At 43.2% G+C, this 21,988-nt stretch overlaps 1 protein-coding gene across 3 annotated transcripts in view; it reads left to right on the top strand.

Annotated features, from left to right (window-relative positions):
- Window positions 1-16,850, top strand: part of LOC112250485 (N(G),N(G)-dimethylarginine dimethylaminohydrolase 1) — a 127,839-nt gene extending 110,989 nt beyond the window's left edge. For 2 of the 3 annotated variants that reach the window (XM_024420695.2, XM_024420681.2), the window contains exons 5-6: window positions 13,026-13,169; window positions 15,360-16,850. In XM_024420695.2, coding sequence (XP_024276463.1) covers window positions 13,026-13,169; window positions 15,360-15,476 — 261 coding nt within the window. In that variant the 3' untranslated portion in view covers window positions 15,477-16,850. The remainder of the gene's footprint in view (window positions 1-13,025; window positions 13,170-15,359) is intronic. The other variant, XM_024420688.2, reaches the window with a different exon arrangement.
- The last annotated feature ends 5,138 nt before the right edge of the window (window positions 16,851-21,988 follow it).

The following is a 21,988-nucleotide window of genomic DNA, read 5'->3' as shown; positions in this document are numbered from 1 at the left end:
AAGCCACGGCCACGTGACTTTCTGTCTGTACGAGCGAACCATTTTTGTGAACGGGGTGGTGTACCTTATAAACTGGCCACTGAGTATATATGAACACTCTTCATAGGTGACGAGAATGAACAGATTTGAGCGACTCTCAAACATTGCCAAGCTGGCCGATTCTTTCTCACTCAAAATGTAGATGCCGAGGTTGTCATCTCGTGGTGGGGCTCAACAAAACCAAAACCTGAAACATTTTGGCCCTTGATGGAACCCTGTCTCTTACAACAAAGAACACAGGCGTTAAAAGGAGGGAGAGGAGTCTGCAGGAGAGGGGAAGGGATGAATTTGGAGAAAGGGATAGGCAGGAGGAGAGAGATGGGGGAGAGAGTTGGGATGGAGAGAGAAAGTTAGGTAGAGGCACAACTGCTCTGTGTAGCATGGGGATGGAGTGGGAGAAGGGAGAATATGGGGTGGGGGAGAGCAGGCTGCAGGGGAAGGGATGGAGGTGGAGAGGGGAAGAGGCAGGAGGAGAGATGGAAGGAGATGGAGGTGGAGAGAAACACTGGAATATAATACATACTTGTACGTAGGTCAAATAGGACCAATGTAAGCACCCACCTAATTATTTGTATTATTATAATATTGTTTCTTCATTTGTCTTTGATATTAATGGATTTGTCAGATGTTTTACTTAATTTTCCAGTTTTTAATAGTTCCACCTGGTAATAAATCACCACAATAAGAATAATGGAACACCCTTGTACTGGGATAAAACTGGAGATCACATTGCTCTAACTTAACTCATCCCTGTGTCATGTAGAACAAACAGGGGAGGACACGTCATTGGGAGGAAGGCTTCTTCAGTGTATGCAGAAACAGTACGATACCGACAGGGCAATGCATGCTTCACTACTTGGTCATTTTCTATCTCGCAGGAGCTCCCATATACCCCCAAGCATTGAAATCAAATCAAATCAAATGTATTTATACAGCCCTTCTTACATCAGCTGATATATCAAAGTGCTGTACAGAAACCCAGCCTAAAACCCCAAACAGCAAGCAATGCAGGTGTAGAAGCACAGTGGCTAGGATAAACTCCCTAGAAAGGCCAAAACCTAGGAAGAAACCTAGAGAGGAACCAGGCTATGAGGGGTGGCCAGTCCTCTTCTGGCTGTGCCGGGTGGAGATTAAAACAGAACATGGCCAAGATGTTCAAATGTTCATAAATGACCAGCATGGTCAAATAATAATAATCACAGTAGTTGTCGAGGGTGCAACAAGTCAGCACCTCAGGAGTAAATGTCAGTTGGCTTTTCATAGCCGATCATTAAGAGTATCTCTACCGCTCCTGCTGTCTCTAGAGAGTTGAAAACAGCAGGTCTGTGACAGGTAGCACGTCCGGTGAACAGGTCAGGATTCCATAGCCGCAGGCAGAACAGTTGAAACTGGAGCAGCAGCACGGCCAGGTGGACTGGGAACAGTAAGGAGTCATCATGCCAGGTAGTCCTGAGGCATGGTCCTAGGGCTCACGTCCTCCGAGAGAGAGAAAGAAGGAGAGAATTAGAGGGAGCATACTTAAATTCACACAGGACACCGGATAAGTCAGGAGAAGTACTCCAGATATAACAGACTGACCCTTGCCCCCCGACACATAAACTAATGCAGCGTAAATACTGGAGGCTGAGACAGGAGGGGTCAGGAGACACTGTGGCCCCATCCGATGATACCCCCGGACAGGGCCAAACAGGCAGGATATAACCCCACCCACTTTGCCAAAGCACAGCCCCCACACCACTAGAGGGATATCTTCAACCACCAACTTACCATCCTGAGACAAGGCCTAGTATAGCCCACAAAGATCTCCGCCACGGCACAACCCATGGGGGGGCGCCAACCCAGGCAGGAAGATCACGTCAGTGACTCAACCCACTCAAGTGACGCACCCCTCCTAGGGACGGCATGGAAGAGCACCAGTAAGCCAGTGGCTCAGCCCCTGTAATGGGGTTAAAGGCAGAGAATCCCAGTGGAGAGAGGGGAACCGGCCAGGCAGAGACAGCAAGGGCGGTTCGTTGCTCCAGAGCCTTTCCGTTCACCTTCACACTCCTCAATCATTTGACCCACTGAAGAGATCAGTCTTCAGTAAAGCCTTAATGGTTGAGACCGTGTCTGTGTCTCTCACTTTCCATAGAAATGGAGCTCTACAGGAGAAAGCCCTGCCTCCAGCTGTTTGCTTAGAAATTCTAGGGACAATTAGGAAGCCTGCGTCTTGTGACCGTAGCGTACGTGTAGGTATGTACGGCAGAACCAAATCGGAAAGATAGGTAGGAGCAAGCCCATTTAATGCTTTGTAGGTTAGCAGTAAAACCTTGAAATCAGCCCTTGCCTTAACAGGAAGGCAATTAGGGAGGCTAGCACTGGAGTAATATGATCACATTTTTTGGTTCTAGTCAGGATTCTAGCAGCTGTATTTAGCACTAACTGAAGTTTATTTTGTGCTTTATCCGGGTAGCGGGAATGTAGAGCATTGCAGTAGTCTAACCTAGAAGTAACAAAAGCATGGATTAATTTTTCTGCATCATTTTTGGACAGAAAGTTTCAGATTGTTGCAATGTTACGTTGATGGAAAAAGAGAGATCAGGGTCCAGAGTAACGCTGAGGTCCTTCACAGTTTTATTTGAGACGAATGTACAACCATCAAGATTAATTGTCAGATTCAACAGAAGATCTCTTTGTTTCTTGGGACCTAGAACAAGTATCTCTGTTTTGTCCGAGTATAAAAATAGAAAGTTTGCAGCCATCTACTTCCTTATGTCTGGAACACAGGCTTCTAGCGAGGGCAATTTTGGGGCTTCACCATGTTTCATTGAAATGTACAGCTGTGTGTCATCCGCATAGCAGTGAAAGTTAACATTATGTTTTCGAATGACATCCCCCAGAGATAAAATATATAGTGAAAACAATAGTGGTCCTAAAATGGAACCTTGAGGAACACCGATATTTACAGTTGATTTGTCAGATGACAAAACCATTCACAGAGACAAACTGATATCTTTCCGACAGATAAGATCTAAACCAGGCCAGAACTTGTCCGTGTAGACCAATTTGGGTTTCCAATCTCTCCAAAAGAATGTGGTGATCGATGGTATCAAAAGCAGCACTAAGGTCTAGGAGCACGAGGATAGATGCAGAGCCTCTGTCTGACGCCATTAAAAGGTAATTTACCATCATCACAAGTGCAATCTCAGTGCTATGATGGGGTCTAAAACCAGACTGAAGCATTTCGTATACATTGTTTGTCTTCAGGAAGGCAATGAGGAATGGAAGATTCGATATAGGCCGATAGTTTTTTATATTTTCTGGGTCAAGGTTTGGCTTTTTCAAGAGAGGCTTTATTACTGCCACTTTAATGAGTTTGGTACACATCCGGTGGATAGAAAGCCATTTATTATGTTCAACATAGGAGGGCCAAGCACAGGAAGCAGCTCTTTCAGTAGTTTAGTTGGAATAGGGTCCAGTATGCAGCTTGAAGGTTTAGAGGCCATGATTATTTTCATCATTGTGTCAAGAGATATAGTACTAAAACACTTGAGTGTTTCTCTTGATCCTAGGTCCTGGCAGAGTTGTGCAGACTCAGGACAACTGAGCTTTGGAGGAATACGCAGATTTAAAGAGGAGTCCGTAATTTGCTTTCTAATGATCATGATCTTTTCCTCAAAGAAGTTCATGAATTTATTACTGTTGAAGTGAAAGCCATCCTCTCTTGGGGAATGCTGCTTTTTAGTTAGCTTTGTGACAGTATCAAAAATACATTTTGGATTGTTCTTATTTTCCTCAATTAAGTTGGAAAAATAGGATGATACTGCACGGTACTGTCTTTCCAAGCTAGTCGGAAGACTTCCAGTTTGGTGTGGTGCCATTTCCATTCCAATTTTCTGGAAGCTTGCTTCAGAGCTCGGGTATTTTCTGTATACCAGGGAGCTAGTTTCTTATGACAAATGTTTTTTAGTTTTTAGGGGTGCAACTGCATCTAGGGTATTGCGCAAGGTTAAATTGAGTTCCTCAGTTAGGTGGTGAACTGATTTTTGTCCTCTGATGTCCTTGGGTAGGCAGAGGGAGTCTGGAAGGGCATCAAGGAATCTTTGGGTTGTCTGAGAATTTATAGCACGACTTTTGATGCTCCTTGGTTGGGGTCTGAACAGATTATTTGTTGCGATTGCAAATGTAATAAAATGGTGGTCCGATAGTCCAGGATTATGAGGAAAAACATTAAGATCCACAACATTTATTCCATGGGACAAAACTAGGTCCAGAGTATGACTGTGACAGTGAGTAGGTCCAGAGACATGTTGGACAAAATGATGGCTCCGTAGGCCTTTTGGAGTGGGTCTGTGAACTTTTCCATGTGAATATTAAAATCACCAAAAATTTGAATATGATCTGTTATGACTACAAGGTCTGATAGGAATTCAGGGAACTCAGTGAGGAATGCTGTATATGGCCCAGTAGCTATAAAAGGTTATTGAGTAGGCTGCATAGATTTCATGACTAGAAGCTCAAAAGATGAAAATGTTTTTTTTTTTTGTAAATTGAAATTTGCTATCGTAAATGTTAGCAACACCTCCGCCTTTGCGGGATGCACGGGGGATATGGTCACTAGTGTAACCAGGAGGTAAGGCCTCATTTAACACAGTAAATTCATCAGGCTTAAGCCATGTTTCAGTCAGGCCAATCACATCAAGATTATGATCAGTGATTAGTTCATTGACTATAACTGCCTTTGAAGTGAGGGATCTAACATTAAGTAGCCCTATTCTGAGATGTGAGGTATCACGATCTCTTTCAATAATGGCAGGAATGGAGGAGGTCTTTATTCTAGTGAGATTGCTAAGGCGAACACCGCCATGTTTAGTTTTGCCCAACCTAGGTCGAGGCACAGACACGGTCTCAATGGGGATAGCTGAGCTGACTACACTGACTGTGCTAGTGGCAGACGCCACTAAGCTGGCAGGCTGGCTAACAGCGCTGCTTAATGGGGATAACCAGTTTAAAGTTTCTGTCGGGCTGAATGAGCGACACCGGATGAGCATTCCTACAGCATTTCCCTCCAGAAGCAATGAGAACGTTGTCCTGGCTGTGGGGACCATGCGAGGGGATTTGTACTAACGTTACCATCTGTAGTTACTGGTGGCACAGACGCTGTTTTCTCCTTTCTCCTTCCTACACTGAAATTACCCTTGCCTAACGATTGCGTCTGAAGCTGGGCTTGCAGCACAGCTATCCTCGCCATAAGGCGATCTTTCTCCTGTATATTATGAGTACAGCGACTGCAATTAGAAGGCATCATGTTAATGTTACTACTTAGCTTCCGCTGTTGGAAGTCCTGACGAACCACGTCCAGATAAAGCGTCCGGAGTGAAAAAGTTGAATGAAAAAAAAAAGTTGAGTGAGGGAAAAACTAAAAATATAAACGGTAATTAAAAAGTAAAAACCGTAAAGTTGTCAGGTAGCAAAGTAAGGTTTGCAACAAAACGCACAGCAACACTAAACAAGTCTACAAGTTGTGACCGGAAATGACGAATCTGGTCTGGATCACGGCGCATCAAGACTCGTTTGTGCAAAACCACTTCTACATACTTCAACCACAGACAGACTGACAGACAGACAGAATTCCATGTCCGTCTAAGTACTTATTTGTTCATGTGGATCCCCATTAGCTGTTACATTACTTTGGAAGGACACGAGTTGGACCTATGCGAGGAATGTTTGGATCTTTGGGGATTTGCAGGGTTGTCATTGCCTTTTCCCAACTTTAACTCTGATTGGGATTGTAGTCATGAAAACCTAAGAAATCGTATCAAGTTTAAAGAGTGTTTATTTTACATTGACACTATTTATTTTTTTCTCTTTTCATTTTTGGCTCTGTCTCAATATACTGTAACTGTACAGCCCTGTGCTCCCTCCTCCCTCCCTCCCCCCTCTCCTTGCCCCTATGTCAGGCATTCACAGCGCTGCGTAACACGCAAGACAGGTCATCACACGTGTTGACTCAACCCCCCCTCCCCACACACACACACACACACACCTCACACGACAACAGGTCCCCCCTCTCTCTGCGGTATGATGCCTGCCTCTGACTCCAACTTCTACAAGCCTGCAGAAACCACATGTGAATGTGATCTCCCGCTGATAAATGTGTGTTCGTAGTTAATCTATAGTATAATCCATGTTATACACAGCTGAACCTCATTTATACAACTATTGTTTAAATGTTTAAAACGCTCACCACCTCATTACCAAAGAGAGGGCTTCTTAATCAATGGGGCTAATCTAATGATAGTCCTTGAATAACCACTATAGGGATGCACACACACCCTGTAGGGAATACAGATCCTCTTCATAAAAGATGTGGAGCAAACACAAACACACTGACAGTGACATATTGCTACCTTTCATGGAGACTGTTGCAATAAATCTCTGCCTGTTCTTTTTTGAGGAACAGACACAAGGAATTCCCCGGCATCAAAGCAGGAGACTGGCATGCACACACCACTCCAAATCACAGACTGTAGGGACGGGGGGGGGGGTTTGAGTCACGAGCCTGGCACGCAACTCTGTGTCAATACACAGTACAGACACGAAAACAGAATGTGATACATTTTGAAACCTCAGAGACAAGTGAGCACACACACCTGCTCGGTCGGACTACAGCACTTGGGGCCCCGGGGCACTAACCTTTTTTTTTGTTCTTTATTTTGGAATTCTGCAAATCTACTGCATTTCAACACATTTTTCCATAGTGCAGAGAGAATAATGTGCTGTTTTATAATGCTATTCTACATGTTTTGTCATGAGGTTAAGTAAGAGAAAATGGTACAGTTTAAAAGGACATTTCCTGCAATTATACACTTTTTTGTCATGGAAGAAGAAGAAAAATGCTGTTTTATAGCTCATTTCATGCTTTTGTTCACACTTTGCCATAAGGCTGAGAAGACATTTTGCAGTTTTAAAGCTAATTTCCAGCAATTCTACACATTGCTATCATATGCTATCTGGAGGTCAGGGGCCCCGGGGCATGTGCCCTGCGAGCCTGTTCAGTATTCTGGCCCTGCACACCTGGGACAGACACACCTGAAAGTTGACAGCCAGGCTTTCTCAGTGGTAGAGTTCTTCCTCATCTGCCTTCTCAGTGAGACGTCACCCCCTACTGGCCCAGGGATGCAAAGTGTTGAAACACTAAATAAGTTGAGAGGAACTATCTACAGATTCTACATACTTCAACCACAGACAGACACAAAATTCCATGTCCCTCTAAGTACTTATTTGTTCATGTGGATCCCCATTAGCTGTTACAATTGCATCAGTGACTCTTCCTGTGGTATACAATTATCATTTTCAATGAGATGTGTAAAGACTGTACATGTGTTTATTCTCCAATGTTATCCTTAGCTCATTCAACGTACTGAGGCAAACATATCCAAGTATTAGTTATTTACACTGGTAATGAATTATTACATACGGTGCAGGATCTTAATTTGATCACTCTTGTTGCTGAGAATTTTTCCTGCAAATGCAAACTTGTAGTGTATTTGAGTTTTTAAAAGGCTTCTCAAGTTTGTAATTTCTGATTTGATTTGCCCTAATAACAAAAAATTAATGAATAAAAAATTGAAATTAAAAAATATCGACCCCTACAAAAATGTACATTAATTATAATTCACATGTTCTGTTGCTGCAGGATTATCTTCCTACTGTATAAAACTGGCTCAAATTAAGATCCTACTTCTGTAATAGTGATAGCTAACTAATACAGCACACTTTTAGTTGACACACACTGGAGCCCCATTAAGATTCCATTAGCTATTGTAGAGAAAAGCGAGAAGGTCCATTAGCATGAGTTAATGACAGAATTTCTCACAGCATTGTAATTCCTGATTACCCCTCCCCCTTCCTCCAACAAGCAATTAGCTGTAGTTATAAAGGACTTTAATGAATGGCTGAGATCATAAGGTACACCTGATCCAACTTGTCAACTAATCATCAAGCCCTCAATGAGTTGAATCAGAGAGGAAGTGAGAGGTTTTACTCAGTCCAAAATCTTTCCACGAAAATTATCCAACGACGTTAGGAATTTGAGGTCAATGAGTGTTGAATTTGCTGCGTGAGGCTTATTGGATCGAATAGACGTTTTGTTATGGTTCGGTTGTGATGAATGCACTGACATAAGTGGACACCCATGACATTTCGCCAACTTTGAAAAAAATGACTTTATATCAGAGTTGTGCCTGTTGTCATAGAGCTAAACAGAGAACTCATCATGGATATAACTCGTTTTAGCGTGGCCATTGCCATTGAGTGCTTACACCATATTACACCATTGGGCTCCCAAGTGGCACAGCGGTCTAATGCACTGCGTCTCAGTGCTAGAGGCGTCACTACAGACCAGGGGTGGGCAACTCCAGTCCTCGGGGGCCTGATTGGTGTCACACTTTTTCCCCATCCCTAGCAAACACAGCTGATTAATCAAATTGCATTCTAAACTGAAGATCATGATTAGGTGATTATTAGAGTCAGGTGTGTTAGCTGGGGGCTGGGGCAAAACTGTGACACCAATCACGCCCTATCGAGGACTGGAATTGCCCACCCCCGCTACAGACCCAGGTTTGATCCCGGGCTGTATCACAACCGGCCGTGATCGGGAGTCCCATAGGGCGGCGCACAATTGGCCTAGCGTCGTCTGGGTTAGGTTAGAGGAGGATTAGGCCAGGGAAAGGCCATCATTGTAAACATGTGAATTTGTTCTTAACGGACTTGCCTAGTTAAGTAAAATGTTTTAAAAAAAAATTTAAGTAGTCAACTGGGTGGGGATTCCTGTGAGTTGGGAGCAATCAGCCAATGAAGAGGAAAAAAACAGACTACTTTAAAATGGAGATTGCCTCAATTGTGCTGCCCATGCTGTCACAGATGCTATAATGGCACCGATACAAAGATGAGTCCTCTATCTCTATGGCCTGTTCACGTGTATCTGCTAGAATGGTCCCACCTGATCTCACCTCCTGCCTGCCTTTCATCTTTGAGGACATGTATTTCCATTGTTGAAGTGGTCACTTGACTGTCTTGTCAGTATAATAGGCAATCTTTGGTGGAATCAGGTGAGTTTTGTCTGGGGCTGCAACAAAAATGTGTGCTGTTGGGGGTACTTAAGGACTGGAGTTGGGAAATGCTGCTATAATGAACGCAAAAGGGGTTGTTGTGAATGCTATTGTAAAGAATGTAAATGGGTTGCTGTTGCTGTGAATGTAGCTGTAATGCACGTAAAGGGGTTGTTTTTGTGAATGTAGCTCAAATCTAATGATAATATCATTAGATATTATTACATGCCTGCTGGCTGGATTTCCTTGGTGAGCTTTTGTGAACGCACACCTAATTTTGAGTAGTGAAGTAGTGGTATAAGGTTGGCATGTTATTCACAGACCAAACTATGACTTTGTTACTAAAGCAGGCTATGACTGTATTGCCATGTTACCATGTCTGGTCTGATACTGAGTCATGGTTCTGATACAGTATAGTTGACGGCACACCAAATGTGGCAGCCAGTGTTTGTGTGTGTGCATCTGTGTGTCCTTGCATGCATGTGTGTGTGTGTGTGTGCCTTGCATAGTCTGCAGTCATACTATGTTTAGCCCTCCCAAGTTGAGGACGTGTACCGGATGAATTCCATCATCTGATCGTACTCATAACAATTGTGGCTATCACTGCCAAGCCTCAGCCGTGAAGTCATCTCCCCAAAATACTCCCTCTTACTTATAGTGAAGTGCTAATGCTCTCTCACGCACACTCTCCCTTTCCAGTGAACCAGGGTTCCAGGTTGACTTATGCTTAAAGGACTCACTGATTGGCCCATAACTGACTCCAGGCCCAGCTTTCTGCCCCAGCCCTATCCCCAGGCCCATACCCCCAGCCCTATACCCAGACACCAGCCTTATATCCCACACCCCAGCCTCAACCCCAGGCCTATACCCCAGACCCAGCCCTTTACACTACAAAATGCTGGGTTGCAGGCATTGCTTCAATTAGTTGGGTTATTTTCTTTAAAAAAAGCACTGTTGAGTTGTTGATTCTGGGTTATTGAGGCATGATCAGAAGACTTTGGGCATGGCTTTCAAATAGTTATTTTTGGCCACCTGTGAGAGTAAATGTATTTATGTTAGTCTATTATGTTGTATTGTTAGCGCATGTTAAGGCTAAACACTGATCATTTTAAAGCTTTTATGAGGCTTACAGAAATGTATGTTTCTTAAGACCCTATACAAATCCCAAAGTTGGGATACTTACCACTTCATTACAATATGCAATTAATAATGTTAATATTATTCATATTTTATAATAATGAAATATGCCAAATTAAGGCACATTCAAAATTGCAGTATACAATCTTAACATTTGATACAATACAACAGATGAACAGGAATGACATTTACCCTTTCGGGTGGCCAAAAATATCTATCTGAAAGCCATGCCTCCTGAAAATAACCTAAGGATTACATTAAAAAGACCCAGCTGCTGGGTTAACCCAGCATGAAAGTGAATAAACCCATGTTTGTGTAATCCCAACCACACAACATGTTGGGTTATTCACGCAACCCAACTGGCTGGATCAAGATAACCCAGCGTGTGTTCTGTCCCATATTTACCCAGCACTGGGTTACCCAGCCAGTCAGAAGGAGCAGCTGACCCCCCCCCATTCACACAGACGCCACCACTTGTGCCCCTGCATTCACCTTCTTGAAGAGACGCTGGCCTAAAGGGACAGGAATAAACATGGACCATAAGCCAATAACAGTCGGTTCTTTGGGAAGAAATGTGTGTCAAGGACCAATCCCAAATAATGACATCAACAGGTAGCCATTACAGTCTAATAACCATTCCCCTGGTCCATTGGATAGCAACTGGTTTTTGAAAAGCGCCATTGTAACATCTTAGTTTAATGGCTACACGGGTCAGGGGAAATTGTGTGAACTGTGAAAATTCCACATATTGTAAGTGTGCTGCAAGAATACTCTGTGTACTGGTGACTTTAGAGGAATGGCATCCCAAATCCCTTCATTAAAGTGACAGTAGTTTTTGTTATGTGTCTGTTTGTTGCTCGTAGGGTATTCCGTTACCTCCCAGTGAATATTTTGTTTAGCAAGATTGACTCTGCACATTCCGTCACACATTCAGCAGTTTTTCATATTAAACAGTACTTCGGGGAAATGTACACAGTCATTGTGAGAGAGGCACTGCTCACTGTAGAGATCGTTCATTGGTTCTAATCCAGTTCTGTTGTGCCCCATTTGTCTTACGTTAGAGAGCAAGACGTTCATCTGAAGGGGGTTTGTAAGCTTGACTGAGGTAGTAACAATTCCTACAGTATATGGGGAAGAGTTCAGTGAAGGGAAAATTGTGCCCAGGAGGACTGAAATGGGGAGTACTGGTTTAATAACATCAGTCAATTGAGATTAGAAAGTAATTGGACAGCTCATCAGACAGTCCTCATCCTGTTAGTGTAGCATTTCCTATAGACTGCCTTTCAGTATATCTCCTCTCCTCTAGCTGTGGTCTGCCATTATGTTCTATCGGCACCCAAAACCAGATCTCACGTGTTTTCTAGCCCGTCTGTCATAAGACTAGCCATTATGCCACATCTCCTCAGGCATTGGCTACTGCTCTGTGCCCTCTGACCCACACGATGGAGTGATGTAATGATGTCATTATGTGATAAAGAAACTGAGGACTTGCCTGAAGTCCAAAAATTATCCCTCATCAATGTCCGACTTGGATTTGAGAGGAGAGAAAATGATAACTATTATAAAACTGAGGGAAATACTGATCTGTGTGGCGTGAGTGTCATACAGTCTCTCACCTCTCTGTCTCAGTCTCTCACGCCAGACCGCTAATCCTCCTGTGTGTGAAGAGAGCGCTCGCGGTCACGCACATGGACCGTGTTTCATTTAGGACTGCTGCGGTCACGCAACACGCCATACATAAGCCAAGGTGTTTATGGTCATTTTCTCACCCCGCCAGGCCGGGCGGAGCCGGCAACCGCCCTTCTGGAAGAGCAGATCTGGGAGATACAAACACATACCAGACACGTGCACATTTCTCACACACACGCACACCGGCCAACCCCAGGGTAGAGGGGAATGTGTGAACAGGCCAAACCACAAAGCCCATTGTTCACGTCATGATCCACAGAGACAAATGGAGCATCGTGAGGGGTTTTGAGATTTATCATCATGGATCAACACCACAATCACTCTTCTAACCCAAATTCTCCTCAAACACACACACACACACACACACACACACACACACCAGCTCAGACTCTCTCTGCATGATATAAAAAAGAGGTGCAGAGCAAAAGGGGCGAGAGGAAGGAGTCAGGGAAGAGGGGAAGGAGATGACAATACCTTTTCAATGTTTACTTTTGTTCTCCCTCATCCTTTTCCTCCTCTAAGGTATCCACCGGTGTTCAGGTCGTAAACCTTGGACACACACACACACACTCACACATCTGCTCTTCTCTGCATTAAGGTCATAGTGCTTGAACTAGTGCTGCTCCTTCTCCCCCAAGCCCCTTCTCCCCCAAGCCCCGACCCAGCAGATTACATAAATAACATGACATCTGCCATGAAAGAATGTCAGTCAGTCTGTCTGCCCGTCTGTGTTCTCCATTAAAGGCCCAGCCACCCAGATAGTGGTTTGGAGGTTAGGACTGGAGCAGGCAAAAACAGCAAGGTCTGGTTCCTTTTTGCCCAGCCACAATATGATCCTTGCCCCTCCTCCTTCGACCGTACCCTTCAATGTTTGCCTGGAAAGGTATAAGCAGTGTAGGGGTAGCGCTCCCACCATATTTGTTACATATCTAGAAACATCAGAGAGCTATGGCCAAGAGGTTTAGGAGAGAATTTGGACTGGGCTTCTCTCCAATCTCACCGTGGCTCTGTGTGCCCCGCTTACAGCTTACCAGACATCTGTCTGTCTGTCTCCCTGTGTGTCTGTAGATCATGCAGCAGATGAGTGACCATCGCTACAACAAGCTGACGGTGCCTGATGACATTGCAGCTAACACCATCTACATGAACCTCCCCAGCAAAGGCCATGTACTGCTACACTGCACCCCAGAGGAGTTCCCAGAGAGTGCCAAAGTGAGCACACACACACACTGTGCACTAGCGCACACACACTGTGCACTAGCACACACATGCTAATCTCTGTGCTCCCCCAGTTATTAGCCACTGAATATTGTATATTTGTCGTCTTGTATGCATATGTTTGTCGTAAATATCCCTGCACTTTGTCGTGACCCTTGGATGTCAGCTCGTATGGGAGCAGTGAATGACATGTTATTGTCTCTGTAGCTGTTAGAGACGGCTGAGGATGAGCCATGTCATTTAGACTCCTCATTGTCGCTACGCATTCCTGTGTCACTATGACAACCATCACCCTGCAATCTGCACAGACAGCCCTAAGACCTCAAATGTTCTCTGCGGTTAAAACCCAAACTTGAACATTTTATTTTTAGTCAAAGCATTTATTGAAATACGTCTCGTTGGATTTGGAACTGTTGTCCGATTTCCCAAGGCTTAATATAATATGTGCCTTGAGGATTGGCTAAAGGGGAATTCAACCCGAAACATAAAACCAGAGTGTCTGCGTCAGTGTCCTGTATCAGGCCACTGTAGAGTGTATTCATATGGGTCCTGGATTGAAGCTTAGGGCGCTTTCTGCCTCTGAAGAGTCATTAAATGTAGAGGTGTTGGAATCACAATCATCAGGGGTGTCGGAACACAGGGATACATTTCTGCGTGTCAGACTGTCAGACACAGTTCCATGTAATCTCTCGCAACCACCACTCTGGAAGAGCAGATCTGGGAGATACAAAAACAAGCTGTGCGCCCTCTCAGCCTGATTGAACTTAACACATCTATATAACAGTAATCTAGACAGACAGACCCCCCCCCCCTTCAGATAGAGAGAGAGGGAGGAAGAGAATGAGAGATTCGTCAACCCAATCAGACCGAACCCGCTCACTGCCTGCAAAGCCGCTCCGCTTTCTAACAGTATAAACATTAAACATTCTCACCCTAAAAATTCTGTCTCCGGCTATTTTTAGTAGCGTTACATAAAGAGGGGGGGGGGGGCTGAGAAGAGAGATCGAAGTCGACTAGACAAAAGGTCTCAGCCAGCCCCCACAGTGAAGTTCTCCTACCCCTTGTATAAATTTCAACCACAGTAATAACAACCCAGCTGGAAAGAACAGACTCACTGCCATAAAAACAGAAACACTTGAGTGAAAGAGAGCGAGAGAACAGATTTAGAAGAAAAAAAAGGAGTTAGGCGGAGAGGAGTTTGGATAAAGTGCATCGCCCCCCCTGACCTCGTGATCCCCCTCCAATGGTTGATGGGGTTTTACCCCTGTTCTATGTATTGGTTGTAGGAAGGCCAGAGTAAGACCTGTTGATTCATGGCTGGAGGATCTGATAGGTCAGAGTTGGGTGGGTTGCTTGTTGCTCTTACGGTACTGTAAGCCCAGGCTTTTAGTATGACAGAAGGGGCTTTATACTGTGATGTTAATGTTTACTGTGGGTAATGTTTACTGTTAAAGGGCAATTCTGCCAGTCAACCTCAATATTCATTGTCTCCAGCACCAAACCAGTGTCTACATGTATGAAAACAGTATGATTCTATTATCTGTGCTTAAAAAGATAAGAAAGGTCCTAAGAAATGCTTCTGTGTGACATCACAGGGTAAAAAAAGTGATTTTTAAACCCTGCAATGAGTTTCTAGCCAGAGGGAGGGTATTTTCTAACTCCCATGTCACTGCAAATCTCATAGTGTTTGAAAATCACTGTTTTTAAAATGTTTAAACTTTTGATGAGGTCATCGTTTAGAACTTTTTTACTTTACATTTTTTTCTACAAAATGTAGAAATGAAAATTGTTTAAAAATGGTGGTGACCTTTTAATTATTTCTAAGTTGTTGTTTTTGGTTGTTGCTTTGGCAATGTTAACATGTGTTTCCCATGGAGAGAGGGAGAGAGAAAAATATATATATATATATTCTGGCTTGGAAGTGTCTTAGGAAAACAGTGGTTTTCTTCTGGAGGGGCTCCACAGGGTGACACATTGCATTGAGGGTTTCTGGAGATGCTGTAATATTTCTCACTTAGTTTTTCTATCTTCAGAAGACTGAGAACTCGCTATACCTAAAATGGTCATTCTTAGATTTGCATCCCTCGTAAGTGCTTCCAAATCATTGTAAAAATGAACAATGCCTGTAAACAATGTTACGGAAGGTGAAGACAGACATATTCCCTCTCTCACTCTCTTCCCTAGGTGTTTGAGAAGCTGAAGGACCACATGTTGATCCCAGTGTCGAACATGGAGAAGGTCAAGGTGGACGGAGCCCTCACCTGTTGCTCCGTTCTCATCAACAAGAAGGCCAAAGTCTGATCTGAGCATGCTCCGTTAGGGGTCTCTCAGGCAGACCTGGGTTCAAATACTATACTTGAAATCTTTCACATACTTTGATGTGCCAGGAGAGCGGGGTTTGAAATTTTGGAACTATACTATTGGGCCATTATTAAGCCAGGCAAACTTAATCAAGCAGACAATGTATTTAACATGATTCTGAATAGTATTTAAACCCAGGTATGCTCTCAGGGCAGGGTCGGGCCACTGCTGCCCCCTTGCCCGAAACAAGTCTGTGTCTGCTGTGTTACCCCTCGATAACAGAATGTTATCCAGGCTACCCCCCCTACCCCCCCCCTCCCCCCCCTCTCTCTGAAAGTGCTCATGTGTCAATCATTCCCTGTGCTTACTGGTCAATGTTTACAACCCTTTAAAACAACCACTTACAATATAACACTGGAGAGGCCAAAAGGATGGTGTTTCATAGAAAAAAAATGTTTTTAAACAACTGTGTAGGATCTATATAATGTTACGGTATAGTGCAGTATGCATAGTGCAGGAGCCGGATTATGATGAATAAACAAAAAGCAAATCCGCCAAGATACATTTACAATCACCTGCTGATTGCGCTCTCCGTATTTAATTTAGGATTCAATTCATCATGATTCATAGTCATGCCATGTAACAAGTACAAGTTCTTATTGAGGGGTGAAAATGTATGAAATCCACCCAGTTATCTTAATAATCTGGAAATTGGCATAATGAGCTGTTCCTCTCTCTGCCATGGAGACCTGAGTGCTCTTACTACCTTATTGTTGGTTCAAAAAGAAATGTATATGATTATTGAACAGGAATGTTGATTGATCCCTAGCTGTGATGATGGTGCTAGTTATTCCATCCAGCTGAACATAGGGTCAATTACTCTTATTAAACTGTGATTTCTGACGTGTAAAGCCAGGGTAGGAAACTAATTACAAAATGCACATGCAATTGTCATCAAAAAAATGCCTTTTAAAAACAGTCATAGGATGTTCATTTCCTACTACCCTGTCTTAACCTAAGCTGTGCCCACTTTATGAAGGACTGAGCACTACTTCCCTGCCATGTATGACATGTTTGCAATGACCAAGACTTGTAATTTCTCGTTACACTATACATACTTATAACATGTCTCAATTTGCTGTGTGTCTCCATCTTAAGTGGCTTAATAACTACTGCTGTATAGTCTAGTCAAGAAGCCATTATAAGGGTTTCTTTGATGTTTTAAAGCCCTTTATTGTCCCTGTATTGACTACTGTATTCTACGGGTAACTGACAAAAATAAAGAAACACTTAAATGAGGGATACAAAGTATACTGAACACAAATATAAAAACACAACACGTAAAGTGTTGGTCCCATGTTTCATGAGCTGAAATAAAATGTCCCATAAATGTTCTCCTTTGCCAAGAGAATTCATCCACCTGACAGGTGTGGTATATCAAGAAGATTAAACAGCATGATCATTACACAGGTGCACCTTGTGTTTATTAAACTGTGGGTTCCTACCATGTTGTTGTCATGTAGTGTTGCTACCATGCTGTGTTGTCATGTGTTGCTGCCATGCTATGTTGTCGTCTTAGGTCTCTCTTTATGTAGTGTTGTGGTGTCTCTCTTGTCGTGATGTGTGTTTTGTCCTATAGTTTTATTACATTTAATTTTTATTACATTTATCCCAACCCCCATCCCCGCAGGAGGCCTTTTGGTAGGCCGTAATTGCAAATAAGAATTTGTTCTTAACTAACTTGCCTAATTAAATAAAGAAAAAATAAAATAAAAGGCCACTCTAAAATGTGCAGTTTTGTCATACAACACAATGCCACATATGTCTTGTTTTGAGGGAGCGTGCAATTGGCATGCTGACTGCAGGAATGTCCACCAGAGCTGTTGCCAGAAAATTTAATGTTCATTTCTCTACCATAAGCTGCCTCCAACATTGTTTTAGAGAATTTGGCAGTACGTTCAACCGGCCTCACAACTGCAGACCATGTGTAACCATGCCAGCCAAGGACCTCCACATCCGTCTTCTTCACCTGTTGAAATGTCTGAGACCAGGCACCCGGACAGCTGATGAAACTGTGGGTTCGCGCAACTGAAGAATTTCTGCACGCTGTCAGAAATCGTCTCAGGGAAGCTCATCTGCGTGCTCGTTGTCCTCACCAGGGTCTGACTGGTTTTCTGATCCACGCCCCTACTTTTTTTTGAGGTATCTGTGACCAACAAATGCATATCTGTATTCCCAGTCATATGAAATCCATTGATTAGGGCCTAATTCATTTATTTACTGATTTCCTTATATGAACTGTAACTCAATAAAATCTTTGAAATTGTTGCATTTCTATTTTTGAAAGCAGGTGCTTCTATACAGGTGTGGTTCCTGAGTTAATTAAGCAGTTAACATCCCATCATGATTAGGGTCATGGATTAAAATGCCCAGTTGCCCATTATTTTGGCAACCATGGGTAGAAGAAAAGCTCTGACTTTGAATGAGGAGTCTCAAAAGAGCAAAGGGGGTTTAAAGTGTAAGTGTGTGTCTCAGTCACCAGCTCTGAACCCAATTGAACACTTATGAGAAATTCTGGAGCTGGGCCTGAGACAGCGTTTTCCACCACCATCAATAAAACACCAAATTATGGAATATCTCATGGAAGAATGGTGTCACATCCCTCCAATAGAGTTCCAGACACTTGTAGCATCTATGCCAAGGAGCATTGAAGCTGTTCTGGCAACTCGTGGTGGCCAAACCCCCTATTAAGACACAATGTTGGTTTTTCCTTTATTTTGGCAGTTACTTGTAAATTCTCTACTACTGGTACTCTTTTTCTTGCCATGCTCTCGCTGTATAAGAGCATGCTGGGTAATGTGAGCTCTGAGAAATCCAATAAGACTTATCACCAACTGTCCCTCCAGCTGGAGAGATGATAATACACACTTGGGAGTGAATGACACTCCACCATCCACATCTGATCTAGCTATCCTCGGCGTATTTACATTGCATTCGACCTTGGTAGCCATCTACAGTGGGGAAAACAAGTATTTGATACACTGCCGATTTTGCAGGTTTTCCTACTTACAAAGCATGAGGAGGTCTGTAATTCTTTATCATAGGTACACTTCAACTGTTTGAGACGGAATCTAAAACAAAAATCCAGAAAATCACATTGTATGATTAAGTAATTCATTTGCATTTTATTGCATGACATAAGTATTTGATACATCAGAAAAAGCTAAACTTATATTTGGTACAGAAACCTTTGTTTGCAATTACAGAGATCATACATTTCCTGTAGTTCTTGACCAGGTTCACACACGCTACAGCAGGGATTTTGGCCCACTCCTCCTTACAGACCTTCTCCAGATCCTTCAGGTTTCAGGGCTGTCGCTGGGCAATACGGACTTTCAGCACCCTCCAAAGATTTTCTATTGAGTTTAGGTCTGGAGAGTGGCTAGGCCACTCCAGGACCTCTAGATGCTTCTTATGGAGCCACTCCTTAGTTGCCCTGGCTGTGTGTTTTGGGTTGTTGTCATGCTGGAAGATCCAGCCACAACCCATCTTCAATGCTCTTACTGAGGGAAGGAGGTTGTTGGCCAAGATCTCGTGATACATGGCCCCATCCATCCTCCCCTCAATACGGTGCAGTCGTCCTGTCCCCTTCGCAGAAAGCATCCCAAAAGAATGATGTTTCCACCTCCATGCTTCACAGTTGGGATGGTGTTCTTGGGGTTGTACTCATCCTTCTTCTTCCTCCAAACACAGCGAGTGGAGTTTAGACCAAAAAGCTATATTTTTGTCTCATCAGACCACATGACCTTCTCCAATTTCTCCTCTGGATCATCCAGATGGTCATTGGCAAACATCAGACGGGCCTGGACATGCGCTGGCTTGAGCAAGGAGACCTTGCGTGCGCTGCAGGATTTTAATCCATGACGGCGTAGTGTGTTACTAATGGTTTTCTTTGAGACTGTGGTCCCAGCTCTCTTCAGGTCATTGACCAGGTCCTACCATGTAGTTCTGGGCTGATTCCTCACCTTCCTCATGATCATTGATGCCCCACGAGGTGAGATCTTGCATGGAGCCCAAGACCGAGGGTGATTGACCGTCATCTTGAACTTCTTCCATTTTCTAATAATTGCGCCAACAGTTGTTGCCTTCTCACCAAGCTGCTTGCCTATTGTCCTGTAGCCCATCCCAGCCTTGTGCAGGTCTACAATTGTATCCCTGATGTCCTTACGCAGCTCTCTGGTCTTGGCCATTGTGGAGAGGTTGGAGTCTGTTTGATTGCATGTGTGGACAGGTGTGTTTTATACAAATAACGAGTTCAAACAGGTGCAGTTAATACAGGTAATGAGTGGAGAACAGGAGGGATCCTTAAAGAAAAATTAACAGGTCTGTGAGAGCCGGAATTCTTACTGGTTGGTAGGTGATCAAATACTTATGTCATGTAATAAAATGCAAATGAATTACTTAAAAATCATACAATGTGATTTTCTGGATTTTTGTTTTAGATTCCGTCTCTCACAGTTGAAGTGTTTCTAAAAATTACAGACCTCTACATGCTTTGTAAGTAGGAAAACCTGCAAAATCGGCAGTGTATCAAATACTTGTTCTCCCCACTGAAGATGTTTCTCAATCTCATATCTGACAACAGAGATAAGGCTGTTGGGGAAGAGCTCGTTAACAGGCCTCAAAGCACTCATTGGAGGCAATAGGTTGCATCTGAAATGGCACCCTATAATTTGCACTATTTTGGTCTAAAGTAATGCACTTTATTGGGAATAGGGTGCCATTTCAGACGCAACCTAATTGGTAAAAAAAGGCAGTGTCATGTCTATACATTAAAAAAGGTCCCAAAACAGTCCTTCTGATTGCCATGTAAAATAGCCTTTTGAGTGACTAATATTTTTGGGGGTGATTGAAATGCTCAAAATGTGACAAAAAGTACTTTCTCTCTCATGGCTAACGACCAGTAAGTTTGAAAAGACAGGCTGAGTGGTCGGTGATCTCATATTCATGAGCTCACCTTGACTGACAGCTCTTTGAAACACTTATGGCAAGAAAAGTGGATGCAGTGTTGCAGTAAAATCATCAAGTAAAATTTGGTGATACACAAAGCAACTCAAACATTGAAATTGCATCAATGATGATGTCAATTTTGTTTTATACATCTCCCGTTTGGCATCTGTTGTGATACGGTTCACAGTAGCACTGACTGATGTATTGACATGACAACTGCGTCAGAGTTTTGAATGACCCTTCCCCACCCTTTTGTTCCGGGCTGGCTGAAGACCAAGCTAGTCAAACACAGATGAAGGGGAAGACATAAGTATCTTTGCCATAGATGAAGTGTAAACGTTTAATTATATTTGCTGACAACCTACAGTCAAATGTTGGCACCAGTAGAGTAGCTATTTAAACCACGGCCCTCCAAACACTCCTTCTCCGATGTTGGTTACAAGGCAGGCCTTATTTAAATTAGGTAAGTGAGTATCACGTTACCATTGGTGTATTCAAAAGTCACTCGCACATCTGCGCTCTCTTTGTTGTAGACGCATGGTAACAATTGAATAAGATGAGAGAAAAAAAAGAATGAAACCGGCAGACTGCTCTTGCTAGTATCTCTGCTCTTTATTAAGCTTTATGTATCGGCCTCAAGGCCTTCGTCAGTGTATTACAATTAGAGTTAGGGTGACGTCACTCTATCCCCTTAATGCCTCCTCCTGACTCCCAAGTGTGTGACATTTTGGAGGGGGACCAGTAACTTTACGATCAAACTTCATCCATTTTTACTTTGATCTGGTTTCATCACATGTACCAAAAAACACGACTGACTGTTCGTGACCTTTAAGAATCGATCGTACTATAGAGGATGGAAGATTGTGTTTTTGTTTGACTGCAGGGAAAGAATGACGCACCATGTTGAGGATGAATTAAGCCATTTCCTGTTGCCACAGTAAACAGAACCTCAACACAGGGCGTCCCTAAAGTCAGGATGGGTTGTGTGGCAGGACGGTTAGCTTGCTCAATTGCAGTCCACGGATGAGGCATGGTTATATGAGGGCTGTAGGTAATACTTTTCTATGGAAAAGTCGTTGTTCTCTATGTGACCAAGTTTTCACTGTGAAGAGTTAATTTCACATGGTCAGGTGTAGGCTTGCGTTCATCGGGAGCGTCTGTTGAACGATCCTATACCTGAATTTTGTTTCTAGTCTAGATTCAAAACTTAGTTTAAGCATTTGCACACATGTTAAACACTGACATATTGGTAACATTCAAGTTGAACCTTTTCTGCAAACAGAAAGCCACAAACTTTCCAAAAAAGGTATAAAAAATCCAAGGTTGTGCTCAGTGCAACAATGCTTAGTTTATAACCATGATGAATCTAAACTTTTTATAAGCCCCAAATTGACAGCCTGCGCATTACGTTTTGGGATTTTACATCTGGCCTGTACCTCTGTGATTCCACTCAGTACACAGTAACCTAAAGGTGAAAAGGCAAATCTTAAGAGAAAGTGTTA

This window comes from Oncorhynchus tshawytscha, linkage group LG01, assembly GCF_018296145.1.
Source record: "Oncorhynchus tshawytscha isolate Ot180627B linkage group LG01, Otsh_v2.0, whole genome shotgun sequence".
In the NCBI taxonomy this organism is placed as follows: domain Eukaryota; kingdom Metazoa; phylum Chordata; class Actinopteri; order Salmoniformes; family Salmonidae; genus Oncorhynchus; species Oncorhynchus tshawytscha.
The sequence above is the reverse complement of the archived record's forward strand: the minus strand, read 5'-3'. Positions and strand labels throughout refer to the sequence as shown.